Source organism: Equus caballus, chromosome 14 (assembly GCF_041296265.1).
Source record: "Equus caballus isolate H_3958 breed thoroughbred chromosome 14, TB-T2T, whole genome shotgun sequence".
Taxonomy (NCBI): domain Eukaryota; kingdom Metazoa; phylum Chordata; class Mammalia; order Perissodactyla; family Equidae; genus Equus; species Equus caballus.
The window spans coordinates 92,958,571-92,971,746 of NC_091697.1; the positions used below are offsets into that span (position 1 = coordinate 92,958,571).

A 13,176-nucleotide genomic window follows, 5' to 3' on the forward strand; every position below is an offset into this window, starting at 1 on the left:
AATCAAAAGGTGAATAATTTAATGCCATAGAGTGCTGTAAGCACAATCCTTGGAGCTAAATCGGTAGCGTGCACAAGCGATTCTTTTGTCCATCTTTTTTCCTAATAGGAAAAAAAAACACAGCCAGACATCTAAGGCAGGAGGTTCAGAAGAAAAATATTCTATTAAGCGATAATCATATAAGCTCTGCTCTACTTTCTTACTAAATAAAAACAGGATCAAATCATAGGATGAATGGGCTGGGAGGGAATGGGTGATTATATTGGAGATAGACAACATTTGTGTGTAAACAAGAGCATTTGATCCAGCTTAAAGACAAAGATTATCATTTCAAAGCACTCCACAAAATTCAACAATTTACCTCCTGATACTATAAACCCCTGTAATTGCTGGGGTTTGTGATGTAATTTTTCTCTTCTGATTCCTCTTTAACCTTATCTCCGCCACACTCCACCCCTAGCAATTCTGAGGTAGCAGCAGTTCCCCAGATACAATATGCCATTTCACATTTTTACACCTTTGCTCTTTTCTCTATGGGGAATATCTTGCCCCATCCCTCCTACTACCACAAGGGGAATAAATGTCCCTCCTTCGTAATTTTGAAGCAATCTGTTTGCGCAACTCTCTCTCAGAGCCTATTTCAGGTACCTCAAGGGCAAAGACTTTGCCTGATTCATTTCTGCAACACTCAGCACAGCATTGTAGACTTGATAGACACATATTTTACTTAAGAAATTAAACCAATACACAAGCAGATTTTTTAATATCTGTTAGTCTTTTTAAGAAATCAGAATTTTTAAAAATTCAAACTTCAGTGTCCTAGTTATAAAGATGACCCTCACCATCAGCAATGGCTTCTCCTTTTAGACTCTTGATTCCTCTGGGCATTGCATTTCCATCAAGGTAGAATTCAATGATACCATCATCCAGAATAATTAGAAGATGAAGCCAAACACTTTCTTCTAAATATTTCACAACTGTTGTCTTGGCAATATATGTAGCATTTGATCCCAAAGTTTTGTAATCAAGGGAAAGTGTCACATGGGATTCATTTGTTTGAATTTTTACCCCATAGTAGATGCTTCCATTTCCATCATCCTTTGCTATAACAAATCCATTTGTATTGGCATTGGGCATTACCCAAGCTGAAAACGTGAAGTTGGCAATTGAGTTATTCCTGGAGGGATGGTATTTCGGATTAACAGTTCCAAATGCACCCTCTAGTCCACTAAAGTATAATGCATCTGTTCCACTATGGTGACGCCGCATGTGCGGTTGTAAATGCACAGTGCTGGGGAAAACTCCAACCAGCAAAAAATCTATCATTGGAGGCAACCCAGCAGTGAACTCACTGGACAGTATTTCCCAGCCTACTCGCACATCACCAAAGTCACCCTGCTGCCTCAAAATGGTAAAGTTGGTAATATAAGACATATCATCTTCTGAGAGGACATCTTCTGCCACTTCCCTCTCTAAGCACTCAGGATCCAAGGTGAAAACTCCAAAGGGATCATCATTGAATGGAATCATTACTGTCACCTGGAGGTTGGTTCCTGCTAGTTGGCCCCCAGGACCTGGGGACCCACCTGCAATGAGAACATTTATAATCAATGAGAAACCAGAATTTGAAGTACTTTCTAGTATAAGGTGAAGACAAAAGGAATTTGTTAAGCAAACTTCTGGTTAAATAATTTACTCATTGATCAGAGAACAATAGTGTCACCATATGACTTTCACCACATTTTTCAGGGTTATTCCAGTTCAGTACAACTTCATTAACAACCAGTCAAGCCTGAAAAGAAGATATTAACTAGAGAGGTTTAATTCTTATGCTTAAAACCAAAAGTGATGGGAAAATTGATTGTTTAAATTATGGCACAAAGACCAAGCTTTAAGCTACCATTAATCTATACTTCCTAATTTCCATTAATGTTTTGTTAGAGACATGATATTTGAAATGGAAAAAATCTATTTACAAGTTTGAGGATAGATGTAAATCTCCAGCCATAAAACTTAACTAAGTTAAGACCACAAAATGAACGTTAAAAACAACACTTCTATCAAAAAGGGTATTTTGGTGGGGCCAGCCCATGGTTAAGTTTGGGACACTCCACTTTGGCAGCCAGGGTTTGGTTACCGGGCATGGACCTGCACCACTCATTGGCAGCCATACTGTGGTGGCAACCCACATACAAAACAGAAGAAGTTTGGCATAGATGTTAGCTCAAAGAGAATCATCCTGAAGCAAAAAGAGGAAGACTGGCAACAGATATTAGCTCAGGGTGAATCTTCCCTCAGGAAGAAAAAGAAGGTATTTTGACATTTAAAGTCAGATAATTAAGATAAACTTACTTCTTCATTAATTGCATTTTCTATACAGCTCTAATTATTTAAGTATGAAATTTTGGTGATAAAATAAAAGAGATGGGAAAACACAGCACCTGAAATGTTTACAAGCTTTAAAATATAAAATTCATTGAATTCAGGAATTTTATCTGGAAAAGCATGAAGAATTATTGGTTTGGCTGCTTCTCCATCCATAAAATTAACAGTCCCTGAAGTTTCATAGAACTCTTGTCCAGGTTGCAAAGCAGAATCATTCTGAAACAGCTGCCAAGCCACAGAAACATTGCCAAAGTGTCCTCGGTGCCTCAAAATCCTACATAACAAATTAAAGAAAATTAATCTTTATGAAAAATGTATAAGTAGTGAATCTAACTCTAATGAGAGCTTTCTGTGTTATCTCAGAAATATACTTTTTCTATTTATCATCTTTAATATAAACCAGCCAGCCATTCTTTACTGAGCAACCATGAAGAATCTCATGGAAAAAGAAGAGCGTGGTAGAACTTTAAACAATAAGGTCTTAAAAGTCACAGTCTTCAAAGTCCAAACTGAAAGATAAATTCTAAGCCCAACTGAAAAATGCCTAGATGAGAACTGGCAAAAGTTCTTCAAAAGCAAAGTACAGGGTGAGGGTAACCACTTATCATTTGAGAGAAGAGTTCCAGAAGACTTTGGATAATTCAAGTCTCTCAGTCCTGACAAAGGATGGAAGTTGGGGTGAGGAGGGTGGGAGGATGATTTCTGCTTACCCACTAAAGTGTCAAGGTTTTTTTTTTTAACAAGTGGCAAGAGCATAAAAAAGTTTACAATTCATTCAGACTACCAATTTTGAAATTAATCAGTTCTTAACCAATTTTTAAATTTGGAAAGATTAACAATTGTTCCAATTTTTGCATACTTAAAGATTTTATTTTATTCTATCCAATTTTGAATTTTTCTTACACAAATAGGCTTACCAAAATGCATTAGTCTTTCCCTCCTCTACTGCTTTGTCTACGGGCTCCAAAGAGAAAATCCCATTTGGGTCATCATTAGCTTCAATTATCACTGTAGCTATTCCATATTGATATACTACAGTATCACCTAAATTAAAAATGGAAAATTAAAAGAACCAGTCAACTTACTGTTAAATTTGTGTTTTTAAATTAAGAAACAGTTTATAAGTAAATTCAAATATCCTCACCAAAGGTCATAAATAAATGAGAGAGAAAGAGTTGCCTAAACAAGTTTAATGTGACTTGTCTTTGAGAAAATGTTTAATTACAGAAGGACTATTTTGATGAAAAATGTGCAAGACACTTTTCTTTGCAAGAGGAATATGGCTTCAATAGTTTAATTAGAAATCAAAAACATAGCTTTTTCCAATTTCAAATTTTTGACATAGATTCTTTCATTTCCTAAGAAATAATGAAAGGATTACCCCATAACATAAAAATACTCCTTGTCCATATTAACTGGAATCACTGGCTCAAGCATTTCCCTTTAGATCTCTGCCTTCGAGCAGCAGAGTGTGATCTGGTCATACATAGAACAAAGCAATCTTTATGGTGTTGAACTTGATTCCTCCCTACTCCAATTCTCTCCACAGCATGTTAGCACTGTTATTGTCAATACACTAGGTCTCTTCTCATCACTTCCCTGAGGTCCATAGTTCCTCTTTGCTCCAGTTGTTCCCTATGAGAGCAAAAGTCCTTCCCATCTTTACTCACCTACCTCTTATCGTTCCTCAGGACCCACCTCAAGCAACACCTCTTCCAGGAATTCTTCCTTGAATTCCCAAGTTAAGCTAAGTGTGTCTCCACCATGTTCCTACAGCACTTCACACTTTGTCAATTTATCATAACAATTATCACATTATATTAGTACACACAGTGACACACACGAACATACACACACACACAATTTTACTGTAAGCACTTTGAACAAATCCTTCTTAATTCCATGTCCTAGCAGAGTAGATGCTAAGTAATTGATTGGTACACATAAGTTATTTATGAATATTAGCTGAACTGATACAAATGAAACTTTCTAAATTAGATGAAGACTACACCTAAAACTAAAATTGTAGAAGCAGAAATTATATGTAGCAAATCAGTACATTAAAAATAATTTATATAAATATACAACTCTACTCAACCTTACTTGATAATAAGCCAACGGAAAGAGGAAAAAAACAAAAACTAGTACATCATTGTATATAAAATGCTAACAATTTAAAGAAATAAAATAACAAAGTATCATTTCATAAGATCTAACAAAAATAACAAAACCTAAATTTGGCAGAGTTCTGCTACTATGTCCATTTGTCATGCAACACGTCATAGGTGGTTCTAAAATTTCATTCTGTTTCTCTGCAGGGAGAACTGTCAATATTTAATAAGGGCTGTAAGGATGGCCATATCCTTTGCCCTAATAATTCAACCTCAGGGCATACACTGTGAACAATGACCATCAGGCATAAACACTCACTGCCAGCACTAGGTCATGTTAGTGATCAGCTCTCCCATCATCATCCCCTCAGGCCCCCAGTGTTTTGACATCATAAAAGAGGAGAGAAAAGAGAGAAAGAACTAAGAAAGGATATAAAACGCACAAATTCTAGAGATCTTTGTCATCCAAGTCTTCACAGCTAAAGTCATTTGAACCATCAAATGAAGCCATTTCTGGAAAAATACTGAAGACAAACGCAGCAGCAGTATACATACACACATACCTCAGGTCAGTCACCCAGTCACAGCCCCCTTCTGCCCCCTCATTCTTTCCCAAAATCAAATATACATTTCCCTGATGATACATATTACAAAACAAACTCACTAAACCTCTCCTTGCAGTCATTTTCCATTCTCTTTACAAGAGTGCAGGATCCACTATTTTAATCATAGTGACATTTTGTTCCTGACAATGGTTTAAACCCAGTGACTTGTTGGCCCCAAAGATGTTTGGGACACCATCGTTTTCACCAGAATTACAACAAATTAATAAATGGCATCAAGAACTTATCTCTAGGTAAACTCTATGAAGACAATGTCATTTCTTCATCAACTTTCTACACCTCACAGCAAAACTTTCTGTTTTCTACTTTTAGTTCACCAAAATTATCTGTAGCAATTTCTTTCATTTAAATTTTAGGACAATGACTGGATTCACCAAAATGTTTTTGGCCTACGTAAGATCTGACTGACTATGCTATTTGTGACTGAAATTTCCTTTATGGCCATCCTGCTACAAAGTCAAATTTTTCCTCAACAGATGATAGTTTTAGTTTTTGATTTTTTGATTTTCTTAGTTAAGTCATATGAAAAAATGAGAAAGAAATGAAGGGGAATAGGAAAAGAAATACAAATGGAGAGAGAAAGAGATAAGGAGAATGAGAGAAACAGCACAAACAAAAATTAAGTGATCTCTCTCTTTTCCTCTTCCTCTTTCTGAATATCTCAGTCCACAAGGCACAGGGCCAAGCAGAAGGTAGGCATTCACACTCGGGTGGGAGGCTGGGCACCAGTGACCCAGCACAATGTGTTAGGCTCACACAGGGTAAGGAGGACATGTCTACTGGAGGAAAGCTTGGTGTTGGATGTTGGAGTCCAAGTGGAGTGGGAAGGCATCCACGTGGGGCCATGGGGTTGGCCTAGAGCAGGAAGCTAGAACCCTAATGGAGTAAGAAATGCAATGTCATTGTGGGAAGAGGGTAAAAGAAGAAATGCAAGAGTGGTTACACACAGGGGGAACTGATCAAATAAGTAAATATATTAAAGATAATGGGAGCTGGATTTCTCACTATCAGAGGAGTGAAGGACCAATATGGAAAGCGAGAAAACTAGAACGAACTCTGTGATAATGGATGGAAATGGAGATATTGGTGTGAATTAATGATTTTCAATATATACAGTGCAATACAGAACTACAGATGTAAAAATAAGTACATACATACATACATACTTATAGTCCCTATCTCTGTACACTAACACGGCCCAGGAGGAGTATAACGTCAATACCAATAAGCACACCTAGTACCCAGATTGTGGTTTCTAAATAATATCCTTCACTAAAAGGAACCAGGGCTTCTTGAAGGAATGGCTGATTTCAGAGCTGTGACAAGAAACATACAAGATGAGTTTGGAACATATTGCTGCGCCATGAAGCAAGAAAATGCTCAAAGAATATTAGGGACATGTCAAAAAGACAAAGAAGTCATACTGAACAGGCTACCACTGGCCAAATCTGGGACAATTTGACCATCAAAACAAATAATGATAGCAAGATACAACCCACTACATTAAACGGAAATCATAAGTCCATACTGATAAGTATATCAATGAAAAAATTGAAAGTTTGATGAGTAATAGGATATTTACCTAGTTTTAAAGTATCTCCTCCACAAACTATTTATGAATTACAAAGGATAAAAAGTACAATAGAGAAGATTGGCAGTCATCACCTAAATTGTGGTCAAAGTAAACATCACAGTAAAGGGACAAAACAAAATCATGAGCCAACTGAAGGGATATGACAACAATACAGAATCACCTCTATGAAATTCCTGCCAAGAAGGTAAAACCTGAATCTAACAATGAGGAAACATCAAACAAACCCAAAATGAGGGACATTCTACAAAATAACTAGTTTGTAATCTTCCTATTATAAAGGTCATGAAAGTCAAAGAAAGACTGAGGAACTACTCCAGATTGAAGAGATTAAAGAGACATGACAATTAAATGCAATGCATGATTCAGGAAAGAATCATTTTGCTAGAAAGGACACTATTGGGACAAATGGAGAAATATGAATAGGGTCTGAAGCAATTATTATATTAATGTTAACTTCCTGATTTTAATGGTTATACCGTGGTTATGTGGAGGAATGTCCTTGTTTGTAGGAAAAACGCACTAATGTATTCAGGGGTGATGGGATATCATGTCTTCAACTTACTCTCAAAAGGCTCAGGGAAAAATAGCTCTTTGTACTCTTAAAAGAATAAAATAAATATCAAGATACACTATAGCCCCTCCAATTTACTAAAAGTGGGATCAAAATGTCCTGCTTCATATATAGTAAGAAGAAGAAGGAAGAGTCTATCTATTCCCCCTTGCAAATTGTCATTCATTGTGGCTACAACTCCAGAGAATTATCTAATAGTCAGGTGGGCCCAGCCACCTACAGAATGCAGCTCCCAACCAATACGCCCAGCACCCTGCTAGGAGGGAGAAGGGGTTACAGCATGCTGATGCCTTCAGCCCTTGGGTAGATTAGATGAGTCTCTGGATAGCTTTAGCTAGAAGATTTCTAGTCCTTATATAATATTATAATTTTCTATTTATGCTACATTGTGAAAAAAGATTAAAAATAATGCCACAGAATATACCAGATATACGAAGGCTCAACACATATATTCTTCACCCCATCCCTCAGAAACAATTTTGCTCTTGAACAGTCACAGATGACAGTTAAGTACTACTTGGTAGCACTAACGAACAACAGTACTTAAAATCATCTTAATAAAGCACTGAAACAACACATCTGCCATAAAAATATAATTTATTTACCTGTTGAATTAAAGAGGATTATATAAAAGGGTTCATCTGTTTCTGGGATATCATCTTCATTAATGAATACAGATATGTTCTGCTCTCTACTTCCGACTGCAAACACAAGCGTTTCTCCTTTTTCAATGGGAACAAAGTCGCCCTCGCTTGCGGTAGCCTTCCCATCCATGGTAGCATATTGGACAGTGCAAGCAACATCAACAGATCCATTTCTGAGAACTATAAAGTCAGCAGTCTCACCTTCCTGAACCCTTACTACACGAGGTTCTGAAATATTCAAAAGAAAAGAAGGAACATGTGAGCTCCTCTGATTCCATCTACATATTTTCAGATCACTTTACCTTTCCCCCTGCTCCCCACAAGAAATGCCCTCCACTCAGTCTTTGCTTGAAGATTCAGTTCTGGTCCCAACTCCTACATGAGGCCTCGTCTGTTTATTTCAAGTCAATGGCCTTCCTCTTGCCTTAATTCCCATAAAATCCATTGTCTTTAACACGCAATTTATCAGTAAATTACATACTATCTGAAATCCTCTGCCTACCATTTCATACACCTCATTTCCCTATTTAGACTGTAAGTTCCTTGAGTACAGGCCCAGACATCTTAAGTTTTATTTTTGCCACAGCAGTTAGCAGAAGGTTGAACCTAGGACTAATTCATTAAGCACATCTTAGCTGAAGGTTAAGAACGTGACTCAATAAAATTAAAGAGGTTGAAAAGATTCCTGTAATTGTAAATTGGACAGCTTACAATAAGAGTTTAAGAAAGAATTAGACACCAATTAAGTCTCATAAATAAAACTAAAAGATGTCTCTGGTGGCAAAAGACAGTTCTAAAGAAAGCATTAAAGTGAGAAAAACAGGTAAACCTTAATTTTTACGTCCATTAAATAGTAATTATAGTAAGTGACCATGCATTAGGTACAAAACCCAGATGCTGAACTGTCCATACTGTGTAATGGAAAAAAAGATCATATGGAATAGTGTTATTTTCTGCACAAAGGAAAGAAAATACCTTGGAGCTTGAACAGTATTTCTTTTCTTTGTCCTTTAGAAGATCTTTAAAAATATTTGTTAAAATATCAAATAGATCAAATAGTGATCATCCAAACAAATCATGAAATCGTATTTAAATAAGCACCACTTGCGCTTTATCAAAAATGTTCAGTTAAAAAAATTATTGAAAATATATATAAATACTGTTCAAGAAAGATGTGAACTCACTCAAATAAGAGAGCAATACCACCTGCAAAATAAATGGGGTCATCGTTTCTTCTAATCCTCAGAGTTGCAGCGGTTTTATTTCCTATCTTAGCTCCTCCGGTGGCATTAAGTAGGGTAATGGTAAATTCCTCCATTTCCTCTGGAATCTTTTGGAAAATGTTACACATATTTTAAGTCAGGTGATTTGTATAAATAATTGCACTATATATTCCTACATTATTTTTTATGTTTTTCAAAGAAAGCTCTATAGGGAGCGACGTCAGCATCATAGTGGAGTAAGCTCTTCCCTTAGACTCTCCCCCATAAGATAAAACAAAAAGGACATTCATAAACCAAAATGGACATTCACACAACACAAAAGACATCTGAGAAACTCACACAGCAATGCACCTGAAGGTGGAGGTGCAGGACCCCCCAGGAGGAAGTGGAAGGAGGTAAGGGGATCTCCTATCCCTCTCCAGCAGAGACCTAGGGTGGGGGACTGTGCAGCACAGCTCTGAGAGGAGAGGGGGGAGGGGCAGCTCACCATGGGAATGCCTTCACTCTCTGAATTGCCTACCAGCTGTGGAAAAGCTCCACACAGAGGAGGCTAAGCTATTGCAGGGGTGTCATCATCAAGCCAGCAACCAAGGAGGCCAGATAGCAAGGGCAGAGCAAGAACACCCTAGGATCATGAACATGAAGGAAAGTGCCCCTCCCTCTGCCCAGCACACCAGCTCGGCAGGTCGGCCAGAGCAAGGGCCCCCATCAGAGCACATGCACATACCTTAGTAAAGCAGCAATTGCAAGTGGGCAATCACAGACTGGCCCTGTCAGCATAGATTCCAAAGGATAGGCACAGATGCCAGAGATTGCAGCATGCTCATAATACACAGCCACTGCCCCCCTTCCACAGTGGTGGCAGGTGGAATCTGTCAGGAGATACTACCAGTATATGAAGGTACAAATCCACACCATCAAATAATATGGGGAGGTATATTAATACTCAAGACCAGAAGGAAAATGACAAGCACCCAGAAAACAATCCTAAAGGCACAGAAATTTACAATCTAAATGACAGTAAATTCAAAATAGCCATAATAAAAAAACTTAATGAGATACAAGAAAATTCGGATACTTAGTTCAATGAAACCAGGAATAAAATTAATGAACAAAGGGAATTCTTCACAACATAGATTGAAACTATACAGAAAAAACAATCAGAAATATTGGAGATCAGAGACACAATAAACAAGATAAAGAAAAATCTGGAGTCCTTTAATAACAGAGCTGATATTATGGAGCAAAGAATTAGCAATCGGGAGTAGAGAAATATGGAAATGCTTCAGATGGAGGAGGAGAGAGAACTAGGACTAAAAAGAAATGGAGAAATTCTCCAAGAAATATTTGACTCAATTAGGAAATGCTACGTAAAGACTATATGTACTCCAGAGGGAGAGGAGAGGGAAAAAGGAGCAGAGAACTTGTTCAAAGAAATAATAGCTGAGAACTTCCCAAACCTGGGGAAGGAGCTGGAATTACAAGTAAAAGAAGCTAACAAAACTCCTAATGACATCAATGTAAAAAAGACCTTCTCCAAAGCATATAGTAGCAAAACTGGCAAAAGTCAGTAATGACAAAGAAAAAGCATTAAGGGCAGCAAGGGAGAAGAAAATAACTTACAAAGGAACCCCTATCAGGTTTTTGGTAGATTTCTCAGTAGAAACCTTACAGGCTAGGAGAGAATGGAATAATATATTCAAAACTCTGAAAGACAAAAACTTCCAGCCAAGAATACTCTATCCAGCGAAAATATCCTTCAGATATGATGGAGAAATAAAAACTTTCCCAGATAAACAAACACTGAGGGAGTTCATCACCACAAGACACCCCCTACAAGAAATGATCAAGGAGGACCTCATACCTGAAAAAAAAAAGTTTACAAAGTCTTGAGCAAGGAGATAAATAGGCAGACATAATCAGAAAACGGCAGCTCTCTATCAGAAAAGGTTATCAATCACTTAATTATAACATTAAAGATAAAGAGAAGGAAAATATCAAAAATAACTATAATCATGTCATTTTAACCACAAACTCACAACACAAAATGGAATCAGTTGTGACAACAATAACTCGGAAGAGGAAGAGGACAGGGATGGAACCTACTTAGACTAAAGAAATGAGTCTATCAAAAAATGGATTATATCACCTACGAGATTTTTTTATACAAACCTCACTCTAACCACTAAATAAATAATCAGAAGAGAGACACAAATGGTAAATACTGCGAAAATCATCACAGAGAACTACCAAATGGAATTGGCAGTCTGAAATAGACACAACAAGAAACAAGGAAAATACAGAACCACTGGAAAACAAGTGATAAAATGGCAGCATTAAGCCCTCACACACCAATAATCACTCTAAATGTAAATGTATTGAATTCTCCAATCAAAATGCTGCCTCCAGGAAACATCTCAGCTCTAAAGACAAACACAGGCTCAGATTAAAGGGATGGAAGATAATACTCCAAGCAAACAAAAGAAAGCAAGTGTTGCCATACTTATATCAGACAAAGTAGACTTCAAGATAAAAAAAGGCAATAAGAAACAAAGAGAGGCAGTATATAATGAGAAAAGAGACACTCCACCAAGAAGATATAATACTTATATATGCACCCAACACAGGAGCACCAAAGTACATAAAGAAACTATTAACAAATCTAAAAGGAGATATTAACAGCAACACAATAATAGTAGGGGACCTTAACACCCCACTTACATCAATAGATAGATCATTCAGACAGAAAGTCAACAAGGAAACACTGGAATTAAATGAAGAACTAGACCAGATGGACTTAACAGACACATATAGAACACTCCATCCAAAAACAGCAGAATACATTTTCTTCTAAAGCGCACATGGAACATTCTCTAGAATAGACCATATGGCAGGAAACAAGGCAAGCCTCAACAAATTTGAGATCAAAATCACATCAAGCATCTTTTCTGACCATAATGCTATGAAACTAGAAATCAACTACAAGAAAAAGCTGGGAAAGTGACAAATATGAGGAAACTAAACAACATGCTACTGAACAACCAATGGATCACTGAAGAAATTAAAGGAGAAATAAAAAAATACCTGGAGACAAATTAAAATGAAAATACACAATACCAAACCATATGGGATGCAGCAAAAGTGGTCCTAAGAGGGAAATTCATATCAATACAGGCCCACCTTAACAAATAAGAAAAATCTCAAATAAGCAATCTTAAACTACACCTAACAGAATTAGGAAAAAAAAAAAAAAGCCCAAAGTCAACAGAAGGAGGGAAATAATAAAAATTAGAGCAGAAATAAATAAAATTGAAACCAAAAAAACAGTAGAAAGTATCAATGAAACTAAGATCTGGCTCTTTGAGAAGATAAACAAAATTGACAAACCCTTAGCCAGACTAAGAAAAAAAGAGAGAAGGCTCAAATGAATAAAACTATAAATGAAAGAGAAGAAATTACAATGGATATCACAGAAATACAAAAGATTATAAGAGAATACTATGAAAAACTATATACCAACAAATTGGACAATCTAGAAGAAGTGGATAAATTCTTAGACTCATACAACCTCCCAAAAGTGAATCAAGAAGAAATAGAGAATCTGAATAGAATAGTCACAAGTAAAGAGACTGAAACACTAATCAAAAACCTTCCAAAAAATAAATGTCCCATACCAGATGGCTTCTCTGGAGAATTCTACCAAACATTCAAAGAAGATTTAATATCTATCCTTAAACTATTCCAAAAAGTTGAAGAATATGAAACACTTTCTAACACATTTTACAAGGCCAACATCACCCTGATCCCAAAGCCAGAGAAGGAAAACACAAAGAAGGAAAATTACAGGCCAATATGGCTGATGAACATAGATGCAAAAATCTTCAACAAAATATTGGCAAATCAAATACAGCAATATATTAAAAGGATCATACACCACGGACAAGTGGGATTTATCACAGGGACACAGGGATGGTTCAACATCCACAAATCAATCAATGTGATACACCACATTAACAAAATGAGGA

General features: G+C 36.7%; 1 protein-coding gene across 1 annotated transcript in view; it reads right to left on the reverse strand.

Annotated features, from left to right (window-relative positions):
* ADGRV1 (adhesion G protein-coupled receptor V1) overlaps positions 1 to 13,176 on the reverse strand; it is a 510,967-nt gene that overhangs the window by 430,746 nt on the left and 67,045 nt on the right. The window contains exons 17-21 of the mRNA XM_070233305.1: positions 9,135 to 9,258; positions 7,890 to 8,156; positions 3,303 to 3,429; positions 2,442 to 2,659; positions 843 to 1,586 (exon numbers count right to left, since the gene is read on the reverse strand). Of these exons, the coding sequence (XP_070089406.1) occupies positions 843 to 1,586; positions 2,442 to 2,659; positions 3,303 to 3,429; positions 7,890 to 8,156; positions 9,135 to 9,258 (1,480 nt within the window). The remainder of the gene's footprint in view (positions 1 to 842; positions 1,587 to 2,441; positions 2,660 to 3,302; positions 3,430 to 7,889; positions 8,157 to 9,134; positions 9,259 to 13,176) is intronic.